This window comes from Ammospiza nelsoni, chromosome 2, assembly GCF_027579445.1.
Source record: "Ammospiza nelsoni isolate bAmmNel1 chromosome 2, bAmmNel1.pri, whole genome shotgun sequence".
NCBI classification, from domain to species: domain Eukaryota; kingdom Metazoa; phylum Chordata; class Aves; order Passeriformes; family Passerellidae; genus Ammospiza; species Ammospiza nelsoni.
The window spans coordinates 89,720,284-89,738,870 of NC_080634.1; the positions used below are offsets into that span (position 1 = coordinate 89,720,284).

Consider the following 18,587-nt stretch of genomic DNA (forward strand, 5'->3'; position numbering starts at 1 on the left):
CTGCAGAAATGGTAGACAAAGCAGGAATTTCTAAAGACAGGAATTAGTGCTAGGTTTTATATTCAATAAATATAAATTTTTAATTAAACACCATAGACACAAAGCATCATTAACACAGAGTCATTCATTTATACTGTAGCTTCCAGATAATTTACCATGATTACCTCAGGTAGGTCTTCAGCTTTACTGACAACAGAAATATACAAGAAATACATAAAATCAAGCCACGAGTACTTCACCTTTTTCATCTGAAGATTTATTCAAATAATCCAAATCAAATCACATGACAACTTAAAATAATTGCATTGCCAGCCCACTTTTGCATTTTGTCTTAAAAAAAGAAAGCTCTTTAGTATAAGAGAATGAAAACAGTGTTTCTTAAACTTTATCAAAAAGTAAGAATGGCATATCATATATAATGCTACAGCCAGGATGCTTTTCTCTGAAGATTTGCTGTTCATTGGAGGCAGAGAAATATAATTTCATCTTTTTGAGTAAGAAATGTTTCCTTTCCAACTTGAAGATCCAACTTAGTACATGATATAATAATTTTCTCTTCCTAAATTATCTGGATGTGCTGAAAATTAGAAAAGAAACATGGAAATGTTTTGACTGTAGGAATTGTAAATCATTTGTTTCTCCCTTCATTGAACAAAAAAGTCTTCTCTACTCTTAGTTGCTGAACCTGAGCTATTTTATGGATATCCAGCCTTATTTTACATCAAATAAACCCAACAAGAGGAAGCACACATTGGGGTTCATCATAGGGTGGCAAAGGTCTGGCAGAAGGGCATACCCCCTTTGAATACATCATTCACACTTTATTTGTTTTGAAAATGAATAGAAGGGCTCACAGCTGACACACAGTCTCAGCCTCTCTCCTGATGGGGACTGCTTTTTTATGCTGAAATTCTGGCTTTCTTAAAGTCAGCAGAAGTTTTGACACTGAATTCAAGCAGGGTCATGTTTTTGCTCTCATTTTTTGATCATTTTAGTTAATGATTTCACTTGATCTCTGTATCCTGGCTTATACAGACCTCTCAGATGAACACTTACCATTCCTACAAGTCAAGTAGTTAACTATGTCCTATTTTTTCTCCCTTTTTAACAAACCAAAGTGTTTGATTTGCTCTCTGGCAACAGAGCTAGGAATAGCATACCCTCAGTTTCTTCGTGCCCAGGTTTGCAGTATATTGTATGTTACAAGGTGTGGAATTGGATTAAAAGCTACAGCACAGTGCTCTGCAGATGAACCCACTGCAGGTGTGCTGCTTAATAGGATTTTAATTTGGTAACAAGTGAAAAAAAAGCAGAAACGTAGAATGAGATTTTCTAGATGAAAAAAAAAAGCTATTCATGCTGAGAGAAAGCAACTGCAAGCTCTGTGATAAGGAATAAAGATCTGGCCAATTCTCTCTGAACTGCACTTTTATAGATTATGGCTTATTCAGAGCATCTCTGTTCCTGCCACCGGTTTCATCAAGTTCAAGTTCATACTATGTGTGTTTGGCTCTATAGCATTTCATCTGCCACACTTCCCTGCTAAGCCAGTGTGTACAAATCTTCTACTATCTTGCCCCCTGCCCTCTGCATTTTTTTTTTCATATAAAACCAATGTTTTCCTCAGGAGATGCCACCAACCTGGAATGTATTCTGTTTTCAAGAGTATTAACTCTATTTATTAATTCTATGTATTAATTATTTAAACTATATTTAAAGATAAGATTCATAAATGGACTGCATTGTTCATAATAAATGGGAAAAGACGGTGTCCCTGCTGAGGAGTCTAATTTATATTCAGCATCAACTAGGAATGGAAGACTAGAAACAGATGGAGAAGGAAGAGGAAGAATAAAGGTGACAACTAAAAGATCAGGAAGGGATCTGCTAAGCCACACATATTGGTGCTACTGATATCAGGGTAAGGTTGGGAGATTCTTTTCTGATTCATGTTACCAGTCTTCCCTCATATTTTTCCAGGGTTTTGTAGCAAGACCAAGTGGTTAGCACTGATTTCAATGAGCTGAGTGGGGAGGTGTGATGAACAGATTTTTTTTTTCCACAGCATAACAGGCTGTAGAGAAGGCATAGAAATGCCTTGTGGAGCAAGATTAAAAACCACGGAGGTTGGGTGATGCTGGCAATGGATGTAGTGGAGGATGGGAACTGACAAAAAGCTCTGGGTTACAGAAACCTGCCAAGCCCACCTAAGGTGAAGGAATTAAAAGCAAAAATTATGAAATAAACCTGAGCAATATGTCAGGCAGCAGAAATGTGGTCCAGGAAACAGCAGTGTGGCTGGTGGATGCTGCTATGGCTGCTGAGATACCCAACAGAATGGGGTATCTGTGCCCAAAGGGGGATTAGGCAAGAGCAGGGACAGATGGTTCCTGGGAAGCATAATGATGACTTTTAGTGGTCAAAAGTCACAGAATAAAAATCCTCATGCAATGGAAATCTAGTCAGAGGAACTACAGAGATGACAATACAAACAAAGCAGTGGGTGACAGAGATGCTTTTGGCAGCTGTGTTTTTCAGCAACCTGTGGCATCAGTGTGGTTATACAAAAGAAAGAATCTGCAATGGTCAAGGTGGGAGCAGCACTCATCTGAAGAACATGAGCAGGCAAAAGTGCTCACTCACTCTCTCACAGCTCCTGAGCCCTTTTGAGCTGCAGGTTCACATTTTCCAACTCCATCACAAACTGTAAACACTTCAACCACAACATAACAAGTGCTTGCTAGAATATCTTTTTCATCCCAGTGATTAGCATCTTGCACATGGACTGGTAGAATCCATCATTTGTTGTGTTATTTGATGCCTAAACTCCTACACTTTCTTAGTCGTTCACGGTGTCCTTCCCTCATGCACACCTTCTCCCAAGTCCTCATACTCCTCATTTCACATTTTACACTCTTCTCCTCTTATTCTGAAAGGGATGATTCCTCATCCCTCTCTCTAATCAGCCTTGCTCTGTTCTTGTGATCAGGTACAAAAAATTCAAAACTGGTACATATTTGTAAGTACATCACTTCCACAGACCAAAGCTGGGTCAAGCCCTTGTCTGATGACCCCAGCAAAAAGCATTGCAATGGGCATGGGACATACAAAAAGTAGCACAGTGAAGAGCACAGGACATGGGCAGATATTGAATAAAATTTCTAGTGGTTCATTTCCTCATTTCTGGCCATCACTGATTTAGAGCTCTCTTGCAAATTGTCAGCACCCAGCACAGTTTACATTTTTATATAAAGGTAGTATGGCAGGATGGGTCTTTATTTTACAATTAGAAAAATAACAAAAGCTGACAAACACACCCATCACGTGTATAAATCATTCTTGGTTTGTCCTCTGTGTGACTGCTTTCTCTCCTCCAATTTTCTTTGCTGGACTAGTCTTAGCATACTTTAAAAAAATTAGGGTCCCTTACAGGGCCTTATAATTAATATAGATGTTTTTAAAACAGTCAATTTCCACTCCTGTGCTAGTGTATGGAAACTGACTACCTCTTGGGAATAACTATAGTAGTGCCACCCAAAAAACCTAGTTTTCTCTGTGAGTCTTGGTGCCATTAACATTTTTCTTTCAGTTTTCTGGAAAACACAATGTTCTCTGAGACATAAGACAAGTGCTCTTACTGCATGGAAGAGAAATATGAAAAGAGCTGAATGTCTAATTCATCACTTGCATTAACCACAGAGACTTGATCCATATTCCCATGTGTTCTTGTATTTAGCCTTGTATTCTAGAAGACTTAGAGTTTATCTTGTTTTCTACCTGTATGTCACACCTTATGCTAGTGAGTTTGGAGCAGTGGACTGACTGCAAGAAAATCAAGAGCAGAAGGGTCTCAAGGATTTCATATTTCTGAAGATATTTCATATCTTTTGATAAAAGTAACAGATAATTGGAGGGAAGAGAGCCTCTCAGTGCTTCCAAAAGTGAGGAAAGACCACACTGTGCCCTCTCATTTTTGATTGATAAATATATGCAGTCTGTTTGTCAGCTAGCCCATGGCCTGCTCCCAACCCACCAGAACAGCACTGCTCTTCCTTAGACAACACTTGGGGAATCAGAAGGAGCTCCTGATGTCTGCTGGAAACCTAAGGAAAGAACCAGGAACCTATGGTGCTGAGGAGGTGGGTGATGTTGAGATTACAATCCATTGGTATCACTGTGGGATGGGAGCAGGATGTGGAGGATGCTTTGTGAGTTGAGGTTTCCATGACATTGGACACAGCTCCATGCAAACCTGGATTTCATTAGTTCTACTTTACATGCAGAAAATACCCCAATCAGCCACACACCTCCCAATCTGTCCTAATTTGCCCAATTTATAACATTTTCCCCATCATTTTCTTTTAAGTTAATGTTAATTTCACCTTGCTGACAGTGGCTGTGTTCACCAAACAACTCAGAACTCTGGAAAGCATTGCTTAATGCAAAGTTATTCTGGTTCTGCATCACAAGAGCTGTCTGTGGAGCACTGGCTTGAGGTTCCTCCTCAGCAAAACAGGCTGAGAGATGGCTGGGCTCATAAACACACAGAACAGGGACCTCATTTTGCTTTGCAACCAAGGCATTTCCTTCTTCCTTCTCCTCTTCTATATAGGACTGGAAAATGTGAGCCGTAAAATCAACAAGTAGCATATTCAACAAAAGCCAGGATCCTAGGTTTAAAGAAAAACAAAGATAATTATGACAACCTCTGCATTTGCATATCTTTATGATGTGCTCTTTTTTGAAGGGCTTCATTATAGTAATAGGCTAGACAAAGTAATGGACCAGCACCCATCAGACAGTACTTACAAAATTATGTACTTCCAAATATCCCAGAAAAATAAGCACCACTGCTATTTTTAAACAGCAGTTTAAAATACATGCAAAAATTTTTCCCTTATTTAATTAGAGAGGAAAGTTGTGTTCATTCACTTTCCTTTCAAGTTCCTCCTCCCCACTCACTTCTACGACAAAGCTTATCAATAACCACATATTATCCCCATTCTCCCCTCAGACAGATAAATCATTCCACCTCTTCCCAAGTGAAACCTCCTACAGACATCTGTGTGTGTATATCTATGACATTAAATGGCCCACCTTGCAGCTTGGACCATAAGTGATAAAAGGCCAGAAGGACTCACTGAGGCCATTGACTTTTGAATCATACCTTGGTTGAAAGCCCTTACAGTAAAAACTAGATCTTCCATGCCATAAATCTGCATAAGAATTCATCAAGCTCTGCATCCCACAAACTAGTTTATATAGACATTAACAAGGAGAGATCACAATTTATATTAATGACCACAGTTTACAGATCCTTAAAAATGAAAAATATTCTTTTGATGTTATATGTGTCTAAGAAGCTGCTGCTTTTGCTGTTCATCCTTTTGAGGATCCTTAAGCTAGGAAAGTAGGAGGAAGTGCTTGTTTACCTATGGAACAAGGAAAGGGATTTTTATAGTTGGAGTTGAAACTATATTGATTTTTTAATAGTAGTTCAAGAATGTTTCTAACAGTCTTACAGGTGTTTTCAATATATTCTCTAAGAGTAAGCATGAAGCCAAAGCTACCACTCCAGTTGTCTTTTGGGATAATCCAGAGGAACACAGTTCTCAAGAGGAACCAAGCTGAAGCAATTTGTTGCAGAAGAGGAATACACAGCTCACTACTCACTCCCCATGGCTTGGAAGTGCATCCTTGAATGCCTTGGAAGGCAGCAGAGGTGTGTGAGCTGACATGAAACGCTGTGAGGGAGGCGTGTAGAGACACATTTTCTGGAAAGGAGACGGAGCTGAAGGAGCTGTAGAGCTCCCATTAGCCCTGGATGCTCCAGCACACCTGCTCCCTGCTGCCCTACAGCAGGGGTAACTGCAGGGCTCCTCTGATCTCACCTGGGCACCCCCAAGTGGGGCTGGGCTGGAAAAGGGTGAAAGCCAATCCCAAATTGAGAGGTGTGAAGATGCCAGTGTATTATGTCTGCTGCATGTGGCAAGCTAGAAGGCAAGAGGTCAAGTCAGAAGCAAGATTTGTTTTGGTTACTGGATTAACACGACACACATTTTCCCAGGTAATTGTGTTTCCTCATTGTGGATGGTACATAGTTCATATTTTGAAGAAATGCTGAGATTAAAGACATTTCTGGAAAGCAATGTTCCCAAGTACAGAACTTTTACACCAGATGGCTTGTTAACAGAACTGCTTCAGCCTGTCTGCTAAAACTCAGTGTCCTAAAGGAGTAGAGGAGTAGAAACATGCAAAAAAAAAAAAAAAGAAGGGACATTGATAGATCAAATACACCATCTTAAGGAGCAAAGAAAGATAATAATGGCCACATTATTGAAGCATCACAGCAAAATATTAAAAAATATTTTTAACTCTCTCATATTTGAAATAAATTCAATTTTAGTGTTATTGTAGTAGGAAAACTGTCATAAAATGGGTAAAAATGTAATTTGTAATTAGTTTAACGAAGCCTCAGCAGACCAAGAGATGTGCTCCATCCATTGAATCCCATCCATCAACACAACTGCAGAACAGGGAGGCAATTCATTAAACTCTTCTTGTGGTGGAAAGAGGGAAGAGGATTTCATCATCATGGGGGATTTCAATAAACATTATACTTCCAGTGCAGTTCTTGGAATGCATTCTCAGTTTATTCATTGCCAAAAATACTGCATATGACATTGGAGAGTTTTGTGCAGAACTCCTCTGGAGAGAGAGAAAGGACTGATTGTTTTACCCTTACTGTAATGCAGCAGCTGAGGGACGAGGGACCCTACTGTGTTATGTTCCCTGCAGACACAGAACAAAACTCTGATCCTGCTCCAGACAGTTTACAAGCAAACAGAAGGCAAAAGGCAGCAGCTTGATGCAGAAGAAGAGTGTGTTCATGCATGGACAAGCACAGGCATTAATGGGGTAAGAATACTGAAGAACACAAAAGGCAGCAACTTTGACATACCCCTTTGTTACATATTTTTAGCAAACACATGAAAGCATGGTTTTCAAGGGGCATTTCAAAGAAAATAATGAGGTTTTCTTTGGCTATTTGTATGAAGCTGCATCCAACAGATGAGTTAAAAATATGAAGTTGCTCCTTTGAAAATCTAAAAGGCATTTAATACAGTTTGGGATTAGATGCAACTCACAGGAGACAATACATTTCTGCAGAAGTGGCACCTTTGCAAGGTGTTACAAGTGAAAAGAAAGGCAGTTAGGGTAGAGATTGGACTGATTTAAGACATATTTGTATCACTTCAAGCCTCTTGGAGTGAACATAACTGCACAGCTCCTTTCCTTCTCCCACCTTGCACTGGTGTATGATGGATTTGATGTTTGACAGCTCAGAGTCCTAAGTGCCTTAGAGCCATAAGATGGAAAGAAAAACAACCCAGCTAATTTTCAGCCAGTTTTTTAGGCTATTTTCAGGCTACTTTTCAGTCAGTTCAATACCTTCAACAGGTGTGCTGCTGGCTAGACAAGAACTTATGTCAGTGTAAGACATTAAGAGGAGCATATATCTGTTGTCAGAGGAACTAGCTGCTTTTTTGGCAACTAGTTATTGCAGTGTTTCTGCTCTGGCTGTATTATACACAAAGAACCTGGGGAGCTCAGAGCTATCACTTGAGATGTCTGGGATGCTTATGGTTTGGAATATTAGTGGCCCCAGATCTCCATCAAACCATTTTGCTGTGGTGTGCACCTCTTTTATGGAGGGAAAGCAGAGGCTCTCACCTCAGGCTGCTGTTCCCTGTTTCCCCACAAAGTACAACTTCTGCCAAAAGAGGGAGTCCTGGCTTTCCTGCCATCTACAGCTTCATGCTCCTACTCACCTCTCTTATGCTCATCCTAGAGTTTTGCCCAGAGAGCTGGTTTGGTCAAAACGTGGTAATCATTTCAATTCCCTGACTTCTCTAGCCACATCACCAGGAGAATGGTGATGAAAGGGAAGGAGTAGGAGAAGAGATGCCTCTATTAAATGTTGTGTGCATTTATATCAGTTAAAATCATAGAATCACAGAAGTGCAGAGCAGTTTGGACTGGCAGGGACCTTAAAGACCATCTAGTGCCAACCCCCACCATGCAGTTTCCAAAGGTTGCTCAAAGCCCCATCCAACCTGACCTTCAACACATCCAGTGATGGGGCATCCACAGCTTCTCTGGGCAATGTGTTCTGATGCCTCACCACCCTCACTGTAGAGAATTTCTTCCTAATATCCAGTCCATACCTGCTCTCTTTCAGTTTAAAGCCATTCTCCATTGTCCTGTCATTACATCACCAGCCCTCATTGCCCCCTTTAGGTACTTTTGGATCTGTTGCCTCTGCCATCTCAGGTCAAAATGGGGCATATCAAATTAGAGTCACAAAGATCCTATTTACCAAAACTGTCTGTCCTGTTGATAGTCAGAATCTTGCCTACATTGCTCAGTAGGAGGTTCCATTTCAACATGAAATCTGATGCCTGCTCTTTAAATGCCTCTTTACTCTTGCTTGGCTGCAGATAAAGAAAAAAATTGGTTTATGATAAAGTTGGTTAAAGGAATTCCCTTCTGTGTGTCAGACCATTTTCCCTGTACAAACTGCATACAAAGGTGAAAAAAGCAACAAGCATTTTTTTCTATTAGAATCCTAAAATGTCTTAGGTTGAAAGACATCTTTGGATATTACCTATTCTGATGTCCAAAGCATGGCCAGCTTAGTTCAGGCCTTGTCCAGCCAAGTTCTGAATATCTACTGGATAAAGATTCCACAGACTTTCCAGGTAACCCCTTCGTATGCTTAATTATTCTAAGGGTAATTTTTTTTTCATTGTATCTATTGGAAATTTTCTTTGCTGCAACTTGTGTCTATTGCCTTATGGCCTATAACTATGAACCCTCAGAAAGAGTCCCACTCCATCTTCTCTATACCATCCCATCATGTAGTTGAGGCTTATGTAAGATGGAGGCACTACAGAATTGCAAAGTACTAGTCTTCATTTAAAAAGAAAAAAATAAGAGTAAATAATTAAGCCAAGGGAACACAGCTTACTCGGCTTCTTCAGAAGGGAGAAAACAACCCCAAACTCTAAGTACCACACAAACCCAAGTTAATGTTATGGTAACCAACCAAATGCAGCAGTACCAACACAGTGACACAAATTGTGAGTCAGTGAAGGTAGAGGGGTGGTAGAGTTGGTAATCTATTGAAAGGTGCATATGTGAGGATGGTCATACTTGAATCTTTCACAAGAGCTAGAGACTTTCTGCTAGAAGTTCTTAGTACTTGCTAAAAGTCAACAGCTTGGTGAAACAAGGATCTAAGGAACCGTGAAATGTTCTTCATTTATACCAACATATTAGTTCTGAATTTTGGTTTATTAGGGGCTATGATAATATGTGTATATGAAATCAGAGCAGATACTGAAATGACTAGAGTGGATATGTGCACAGAAATATGCTTGTAGTTGTTTGCACAGATGGAATTTTTGTATGTCAATTAATTCTCCCCTTTTCCACAGCATGCACAAATTGTATTTATGCAAATCTGCAGTCTGGTCAGGTTGCTAGTGTGCCATGTACCTCCTGCAGACTAGTGACAGTCAGCTTGTAGCAGGATAAATTATGTGGTCCCTCCTCCTGTTCTGAAATTAATAATTTTATACCTTAATAACAAAAGTCTGGAGATCGGAAGACAAACAGCTCAGGAGATCCCGAATATCTGTGGAAGATGCCAGTGAAGAAATGAAGTTCTTCAAACCTGTGAAATACAGAAGGGAGATCATTACTTGAAGTGATTGGTCTGCCTTTTGGTTTGTTTCTGCAGTTTTAAGCTTTTTTTTTTTTCTTTTATCTTTACCTTAAAATAGATTAAGACATCTGTTTCTAGCATTTTGATTAATATACAATTTCTTTAGTGAGGAATAGTACCCTACTTTGAAATCAGTCAGAATTCATGTGTATTTCCATTTCCAGCATAAGTGCACTGACCTAGTCATCATGGCAAAGGTGGCAAGAAAAAACAGTTCCACAGAGAAAGCTGGAATTTGGTTAGTGGCAATACTAACTTATTTATCTGAGATTTTATGTGATTGAGAAAAAAAATCTTGGTCTCACTGTTGAAGGGAGAAAAAATTTTGAAAACAAAGCAGAAAATGCAGAATATTCTGTAGACCAACATAAATATGGATAATGCTGCCACATATCAGTGCAATTGTTGCCCCAAAAGTTTGGCACCTACCACCCAATGCCAAAAGGTAAATTGCACCTCCCTGACTTTATATCCTTCTAACTGAGGCCTCCCCCTTCAAGAAAGCATATGGGTAAGTTCAGTGAAACCTTGCTTATTATAGATGACAGTTTGGAAAAGCAGTGAAAACAGAGAATTCAATAAAACCACCTTGGGAAGACCAAGAAAATCGATAATGTAACAGAAAAATGTACTAAGTGTTCTATGGAGTGGTTTTGGGTTTAATATGTATATGTATATTATTGAAATTGTTATCCTGATGGTTCTGTGAAAAAGGCAAGTTATTATTCTTACTAAAAGCAGTCAAAGAAGGCACTGACAAGGGATTTGTGACAAATCCCTTGTCAGTGCATGAGTGGACCAGGCACAAAGAGCTGAGGTTCCCCTGGATAGTTCTGCGCACAGCCTAGTCCAACTTGCCTATCTCTTCCTAATATTTTAAATGGCAGACAATTAATCTAAAAATTAAGTTGCTGTTCTATTCCTTTTCATTAATCTGTCAAATCATTATGTCATGGCTGCACACAAACTGTGTATTTTATTGTTTACAGCCCCACATTGATCCCACAGGCCACAATACAGCAAAAGGACACAAAAGCTAAAAGGCCTTGTCCAGTTCAGCATACAGTATTTCAAAATCTGGCCACAAGAAATTATTCTGTGCGCTTCAACTAATAACAGAGGAAAATGCAATCATTGAAAATATATTTCCTGTCAAAAGAAAGCATGAAAAAATATCCCTGCTTGTCAACCTTCTAGGAAATACATAATTCAGTAACACAAAGTCCACTCCTGCTGTCACAAAAAGCTTTAAGAGAGTCAGAACCAAAAGCCTTTAATTCTTAAACTTTAAAGTTGGGAGGATTTTACCTCATGCTCGATTCTCAATTTTATTGTCTCTTTTCTAGCCCTTCAGGTTACAGGAAGACTGTAAATGCCAGTAAGGCAGATGTCATGAATAAATAAGAGGAAATGCTGGACCTCTAACAGTGACAACCTAGTGATTAAGAGGAAAGACAATAAATAGCAACAATTAATTACATTTTAATTGTATGTTTTTCTGCCGCTTCTTTGGATTCCTAAACTTCTCTTGAAAGAGGTCTTTGGTCACATCCAGAGATTTCTCATTGAAGATGGCATGCAAGCCTGACCGCAGAACAGTGACTGTGCTGTTGTTGTTCAAGAGTGCTCTTACTGTCTGGACAGAATAAAAAAACAGTTAATGCCTTTCATTTTCTCAAGCCCGTAACTCAGCCAAATAAGGGAATTGAAGAAGGAAAGCTTCCCTTATTCAATACTAGACTTCATATGACCAGGCTCCAAATTGGGGGTGTGGGGGGGTATAGGATCAAAGGAGATAAATCTGAAGTTGTCTTCAAGAGAGTTTTGTTCTGGGACAAGTCCTTTTCAATGATGCTCTGTGTTGTCTGTGATGAAGCAGACAAGGCTAACATACTTGAATTATCTGGGCAATTGCCTGGGCAATTGGCTTTGCCTAGAGTTATTATAATTACACTAAATAATGATATTTTGTCTAAAGCATGGAATGGTGTATCAGGGATGACTTTCCTTCAGTGTTATCTGTCCTTAATTTACGTTGCAATTTAATCGTTGCAAGTTTTCTCAAATTGCTCAAGCCTTTGAGAGAGTAAATATAACATTAGAAATACAGTATTAGTTAAAACAGTATTAGTTGGTTTTTATCCCATTTATCTGCTTATGAGTCATTTGTGAATAAATCTGTCTTCATATTTGTCTAAAAAAGTATTACAGAGATATTGCAAACAATTTTCAGAGTAACATTTATCATAATCTCTTCACTTTTTAAAATTAGTTGCTAATATCACACAATAGTCCTTAAGATTCTTGATGAAATGATGAAAACAGTCAAGGAAACTAAATCTGAATCCATTAAATTTTGTTAACAAATATGTTTAGTCTTTCATACTGAAATCAGTAAGATTCTAAAGCTTTTTTTGGACTTCAGGCTTTTCCGTAAATAACTCTTATCCAGTTGGGCTTTTCAGAGGAAAAATATGGTTTGTAAAATTCCAGAAGACTTCAGGATTCATACATGTTTTAACAAATCCCATTTACCAGGTGCTTAACATGACCTCACAAGCAGCAACAAATGCAGCTGACCATTTCTTTGTAAAAATTATCAATAAAGCTATATTTCATCACTCTGCTAACTTTTTTTAAATACCAAACTCAATCTGATTCTCACTTAGCAATCTCCTTCATATAAGTTACAGACAAAGGCATTCTTCTTATTTGACTTGGAGCTTTCAGGGACAGAAAAAGAGCCTGCAAAAAGAACACGACCCAAGGGCTGGGAACTACCAGGGCAGCACCTTCAGTAGGCTGCTAATACCTGACTCCATACCCAACACTTTGGACTGATCCCTTCAGCCCTTGGATTTCACTATATTAAATATGATTCTCCAAAATGACTGAGAGCCAGCCCTCTCAACATTCAAATACAACTTACCAGAGGCAGGAATCAGCCCCAGAAAATGACAAGCATCACATTTACGTCCTTTTCTCACAGGGAATTTGCACCTTTTTATGCTCTAATTATTTCTACATGTCCAGGTAGTAGCAGCTGTCAGCCTGCTTTATCCACACATGGTGGGAAAGTTACTTTTTTTCTTTTGAATGTTGACCCTGCCAAAATTGTTCTTACTTTCTCACCAGATGGCTGAATTATTGTGAAGTGCTCTACAAGGAATGATGTGGTTACAGTGTTCAGAGGTTGCACAGTGCCTCTGTAGCACTTCTCATCAGGAGCACTCTTGCCTGCTCTGACCATCAGTCTTTAGTTGAAATTCCAGATGCATTTTAGACAGAAAACTGAGAAGGTTGATTAGAAATAACAAATTACTCCTGTGTGAGAAGGTGAGATAAACTTGACTTTCAGAGAGAAATAACTGAGGCAGGATGTGATGCAGGTCTGTGGGAAGCATTGCTTGAAGAAGAGTAGGAATTTTAAAATAATGAAAGAAAGTATTTTCATACAACAAATAATTATACCTTGGAACTCACTACCCCAAAATATCAAGTGCAGTAAACTCCTTTACTTTTCTCTTATTTTGAAGAGGGTCTAGAGAAGGTACAAACTTTTTCTTGTGAGAGCTAGAAGTATAAATTTGACCCTGATTCTCGGTCTGCTGTGTTGAATTTGTGTGGGTTAAACAGTGCAAAAGGTATGTAGAGCACCCAGAGGCTTCTTCTAAAGAATTTCCCTCAATTGCTGAAATTCTCTTGCCTTAAATCTTGAGGGTGTAAATCCAGTTTTGACTCTGCAGCTTTCCCACACATTAAGAATAGGGAAGGAAGACTGAAAGAGCTACAACCAGCCCTTTGACATCATGGCTTGAAAACAAGAAGGGTGATTTGAAGTATGCAAATCAAATACAAATGTCTGGGAATAGGTGACACTCATGATCTTGCTGGATCTTGCTCTTCAATGCATAAGAAGCCCTGTTTAGAAGCACATAAAGCTGAGATTTTCAGGTATGAGTATCTCCAAGGGCTGCTGCAGTTAGTGGAAACTGTGAGTGCTCGGTACTTCATGGAAGTCAACTTTTTGTGTGGGTAGTCACCTTTATACATGTCTGTGCTTTTTATTTTTTACTCTTTTTTTTTTAAGTAAGAGGAGGGAGTGTTTGGTATGCTGCTGGTGATGAAGTTTCCCCATAAAGAAAAGCTACATTTAGTGGTCCAAGAATCTGCAGTTCCTTCTGTCCCTCCCTTCCTCCCTCATTTATTTTCTCCCTGCTTCCCTTCTTCCATCAGAGTAACGATTCAAATCAGATGGCATGTTGGAAAAATGTAAAAAAAACCTTCACATGTTTGAAGGAGAGAATATATCCCCTGTTCTCTTTTGCTTTCTTCCCTATTTGTGACCTTCCTTTTTCTGCTATAGCCCAGACCACCTCAAAACCCAAGGATTTGGGAGGATCCAAGGGCACCAATGGAAGGAATGCTCCAGCATGTGCTCTTGACTGACTTTGGCATGGATGGGCAAAGAAACTGGAAACTGTCATCTGACACAGAACTACTGTGTTCTCCTCTCCATGGGCTGCCATCAACTACACCTCAGAGGCTTTCAGAAGGATCCAGAGTGAGGAAAATGTCCCCTCAGCATGCTTAACAGTGAGGGAAGAGATGGGAAGGAGTGTGAGCATGACATGTCAGTGTACAGTTAAGAACATCCATGCTGTGCACTTGTTCTCCAATGCAGCATGTCAAAAATAGTGCAAACAGCTCACAGGAATGACATTCATGGCTCTTTTTTCCATGAATTCTGGAACATACCTTGACCATGTTGCAAAGGTCTGTCTGTCTCCTGAGCCTTTTTACAAACTCTTTAGCTTCTGTTAAAGAAGAAGAGGCAGATGTTTCACATCATTAATATTTTACAGTCTAAAATATATTAATGAAGACATATTTTAAGTTAGAAAGTAGTTCCCTAGGGGAGATTTGGAGGGTAATGGAGGGCACAGATGGGGCACTGAGCCAGCAATATGGGATGGGCTGGGGACCCTTGCAGTCAAAGCTTGCAAAGAGAAGCTGCCCAGCTCACATCTCTTCCTTCACTGTGAATCTATTAATCCATGATGTGCAGGAAAAAGTCTTTCAATATTTTATTATTTTCATTTAATACTTCCTAATTAATGCTCTGTCAAGCATTCAAATGTAAGAAATGGCAAAATTAAGTCTGTCTGCAATACTGAGCATATGAATCCTAACACAAACTTTTGCCTGCACAGGAGCCCTGCTTTACCTCTGGGGAGTTGGTCTTCACTCAATGATCCACTGAGCAGCATCATGTTTTAGGCAGAATCTTCAGCTTAATAGGTATAAATATGTGGGTATGTGTGTGTAGGTATTTACAAACACACACATATACCACAGCTTTGTAGAGAACAGATTTTTTCCAAACATCTTCTAATATCAGTCATATTTTCCCTATGGGATTATGGCTTTTTTCCTTTTATATTGGAGTGCTACAGCCATTAATTAATTTATCAGCATAAAGTCACTTGTAAGAGGAAGAGACCCAATAATATCTGAGTTTCATAGGGCATGCTGCATATTATTGGTCATCTACATGGCCAAAGCAATCATGGCAAGAGACTTCGGAATTCAGAATTTTAAAATAACTTGACTGAATGCTCCTTTAAGTACATTTCAATTTCGGTACATTTCAATTTCAATGAACTGGGAATACTTTAGGCTTAAGTTTGTTCTCACACATTATGCAAGACCATTTATTTTTAACTGTATCCCAGATAACTCTAATTGTTGCTACTATCACTGTTACATCAGCTAAATTTTTTTAAAATAATTTAAGAGTTTTGTAATACAATCTTCTCTGCAGTTTAACCAAAGATTATTTTTGAAAATATCTCTCCTACTCAAACCTACCATTAGACTTGGATGTTTGGAGCAGTAATGGAAAACCTCCCAAAGGATTAAGCATCCAACATTTAACATTTTCACTGAATGATCTGATTGAGTCTATATGTTGTGCAGGCACCTCCTCCAGGAAATCAGGAAGTAGGATGTTCTCCAACTCCTAGAATACAAATTCATGCTGCTGCACTTGACTGGTGTACCACAGATATTTGCAGCAGCATGAAATAAAATTATATTGATAATTTAAATGTAAGTGTAAAGAAACACATTTTTTCTTCCAAATAAGCAAGAGCTAAGCTAACTTTTTAGCAGAAGGACAAAGATCCTATGAGTAAATGTTGCTACCTGAATTAATTTCTAGACCATACTTAATGACCTGCTGGAAATAAGTAAATTATTTTTATCAGAAAACTGCATATTTCTATGTGGAAGGTCACTGAGAAATGCAGTAGTGTTCTCAAAGGAAAAGTAACTCTCATAATCTGGAAAATCATCATCAGTTGAAATTTCAGTCACATAACCTCATGCCAGAACCACAGACCACATTTATAACAGCACAGTCCACTGATATTAGGAACTTACAAATTAATATATAGGAGAAAAATGAAAGTCATCCCAAATTCTACTGTCTCCTTTCAAAACCAAAACCCATACAGGGCTGTCTCAGAGGAAGCAGAAAGATAAGGGTTGAGGAATAAACAAAAATCCCATTGTACAGCATAAAAGAAAGAGAGGACCCTTCTCCTTAGAGCTACCAAAAAGACACAAACACACAATAGCATAGCTACAACAAGGAAATGTGTGTGCAGTACCTTGAATAGATACCTATCATAGCTTTTTAACAGCTGGCACACATCTGGCAGGCACATCAGTTCTATTCTTTCAGGCTGCAGAGATGTCCAGAATGACATGATACAATCTTCCACCTGTCACACAAAGCCCTTTATGAATTTTCACTGATTTTACACCTGTGGAATGTGAAGTATGATTCAATAAGACAACACACAGACACAGCAGCAAAGGAATGGCCATGGAGATGGGCTCTTTGCCTGGCCCATCCTGGCTGGCCTCCAGTGGAAGTGGAAGCAAGTTGGGGAAGCAGCAACAAGCTGAACCTCACCAGGCAGTGTACAAAAGAGGGAAGAAACAAAGAATTGTGCCATGGTTTTGAGGATGTAGTTAAAGATATGTATCCATGGCTATTGTAATGTGCTCAGGTCAGACTTATATATGTGCCAGGAGGGCTCAGGATATGTGTACAAACTCAGATTCTTGGAGCATGTTGTGTTAACTCAGAATTTTAAAATAACTTGACTGAATGCTCCTTTTGTCCATAAATCATCATCTACCTTGGCTCAAACCATCAAGTAAATAAGATACTCAGTCACAATTTTGCCCTTACAGCTGTTTGCTGGTGTCAGAGTAAATGGTATTAAAGAAAAAGCATACCTTGTCAAGCTTGGTCTCTCTCACCATTTGTAAAATAACTTGACAATAGTTGTAGTAGTCATTGGCAAGCAGTGCAATCTGTTACCAAAAAGAGGGTACAAAATGATCTCACAGGAAAAGAGCTAACTTGTTTTCTGGCTGTGCACTTTCAACGTACCAGTTCATAGGGGTATGTCTCACTTTGTGCTTGTTCTCCAAAGAAGAACTGGTTGAAATCAGGAGAAAGGTAATGAAAAGTCTCTTGTTCAGTCTTCAGATAAATGACAGATGGATAATACTGCAAATTCTTACTCTTGATGCATCAGAATTTATTTTGGACAATTAAAAAAAAAAAGATTGCAATTACTTTGTCTGTTTGGTTAAAGGTGTTAAGTATTTTCTTGAAGTTGTAGGACATGATTTTATAATAAGATGTATTTCTTTAGAGAAATGCTTGTCTTTTTTTAGGAAATAGAGGTGGGTGAAAAAAATAAGAAGGACTGCCTAAATGTTTAAATCCTAAACTGTACATGAATTTCTGTTCAAAACCAGTAAATATTTAATTCTATACGTATCATCCATATATATTTTCTGTAGCATTTGTGTCACACTTGTAACCCTCTGCACAAGGCTGCAGCTAGCTGGCTGTGCTGTGGGGCTGACAGGACATTTCCCACTGGCTGTCCTTGCCACAGCACTCATGACTGCACCCGAGCACTCGGTGGAAGGCAGTCACACATCCAGCCTCTCATGCTTTCCTCACTTTGTCCACACAAGTTTGTTGCTCGTGCTCTGCGGGCTGACATCCAACAAGCCTGGTGTCAGGTCATCCCATGGCAGCTTGCTGAGGGGAGACCTGCCACAGGTTAGTTTTGCATCTGCCCTTTTCTGCGGGCAGGGATTGTGCTCTTTTTTCTTAATAATTTCCCAGTATTTAAATACTTCTCATGACAATAAACTTCGAGCACGCTGATGTCGCCGTTGAGTAGGAAAGGACATGTTGGAAAGACACTTTCTCAACAGCAGGAGGGTCTGCTACTGTGGGCCTCAGGCAAGGAAGGCTGTGCCCCACTAACTCCCCTAATATCAAAACCTCATCTGTCAGCCACAATTTCTGCTCTCAGTACAGAAAAAATTATCTGAGCTGACGTTAAGACAACAAAAATATTTAGCTATTGGATGAAATAGGAGTGAGGGAACTAAGCATGTAGTGAGATTACACAGACCAAGATTATTTTGAGGAAGGTGGGCTAGCTGTATTTCATCAGAACATATTAGATAGAAGTTGTAATTAAACACACAGATAGACATTTTGTTATGTCTAATGTATCTGAAACTCACTGTTTCCTTTTTTTGTCTATTCTTCTTGTAATCAGCTGTATTTTCAGAACTCCAGGAACTTCTACTGTGACAAAATAAATAACAGAAAAAAGCAAACATTCAAAAGCTCACTGATTCATTCTGTATTTAGCAAGAAAATGAGCTCAAACTGGATAGACTACGCTAG

General features: G+C 39.1%; 1 protein-coding gene across 1 annotated transcript in view; it reads right to left on the minus strand.

Moving 5' to 3' along the window:
* Positions 1-425: 425 nt before the first annotated feature.
* Positions 426-18,587, minus strand: part of RFX8 (regulatory factor X8) — a 31,628-nt gene continuing 13,466 nt past the window's right edge. Inside the window, exons 6-16 of the mRNA XM_059466579.1 lie at positions 18,422-18,485; positions 17,259-17,393; positions 17,102-17,179; positions 16,465-16,578; positions 15,662-15,812; positions 14,549-14,607; positions 11,270-11,426; positions 9,645-9,739; positions 8,381-8,495; positions 4,383-4,670; positions 426-577 (exon numbers count right to left, since the gene is read on the minus strand). Of these exons, the coding sequence (XP_059322562.1) occupies positions 531-577; positions 4,383-4,670; positions 8,381-8,495; positions 9,645-9,739; positions 11,270-11,426; positions 14,549-14,607; positions 15,662-15,812; positions 16,465-16,578; positions 17,102-17,179; positions 17,259-17,393; positions 18,422-18,485 (1,303 nt within the window). The 3' untranslated portion in view covers positions 426-530. The remainder of the gene's footprint in view (positions 578-4,382; positions 4,671-8,380; positions 8,496-9,644; positions 9,740-11,269; positions 11,427-14,548; positions 14,608-15,661; positions 15,813-16,464; positions 16,579-17,101; positions 17,180-17,258; positions 17,394-18,421; positions 18,486-18,587) is intronic.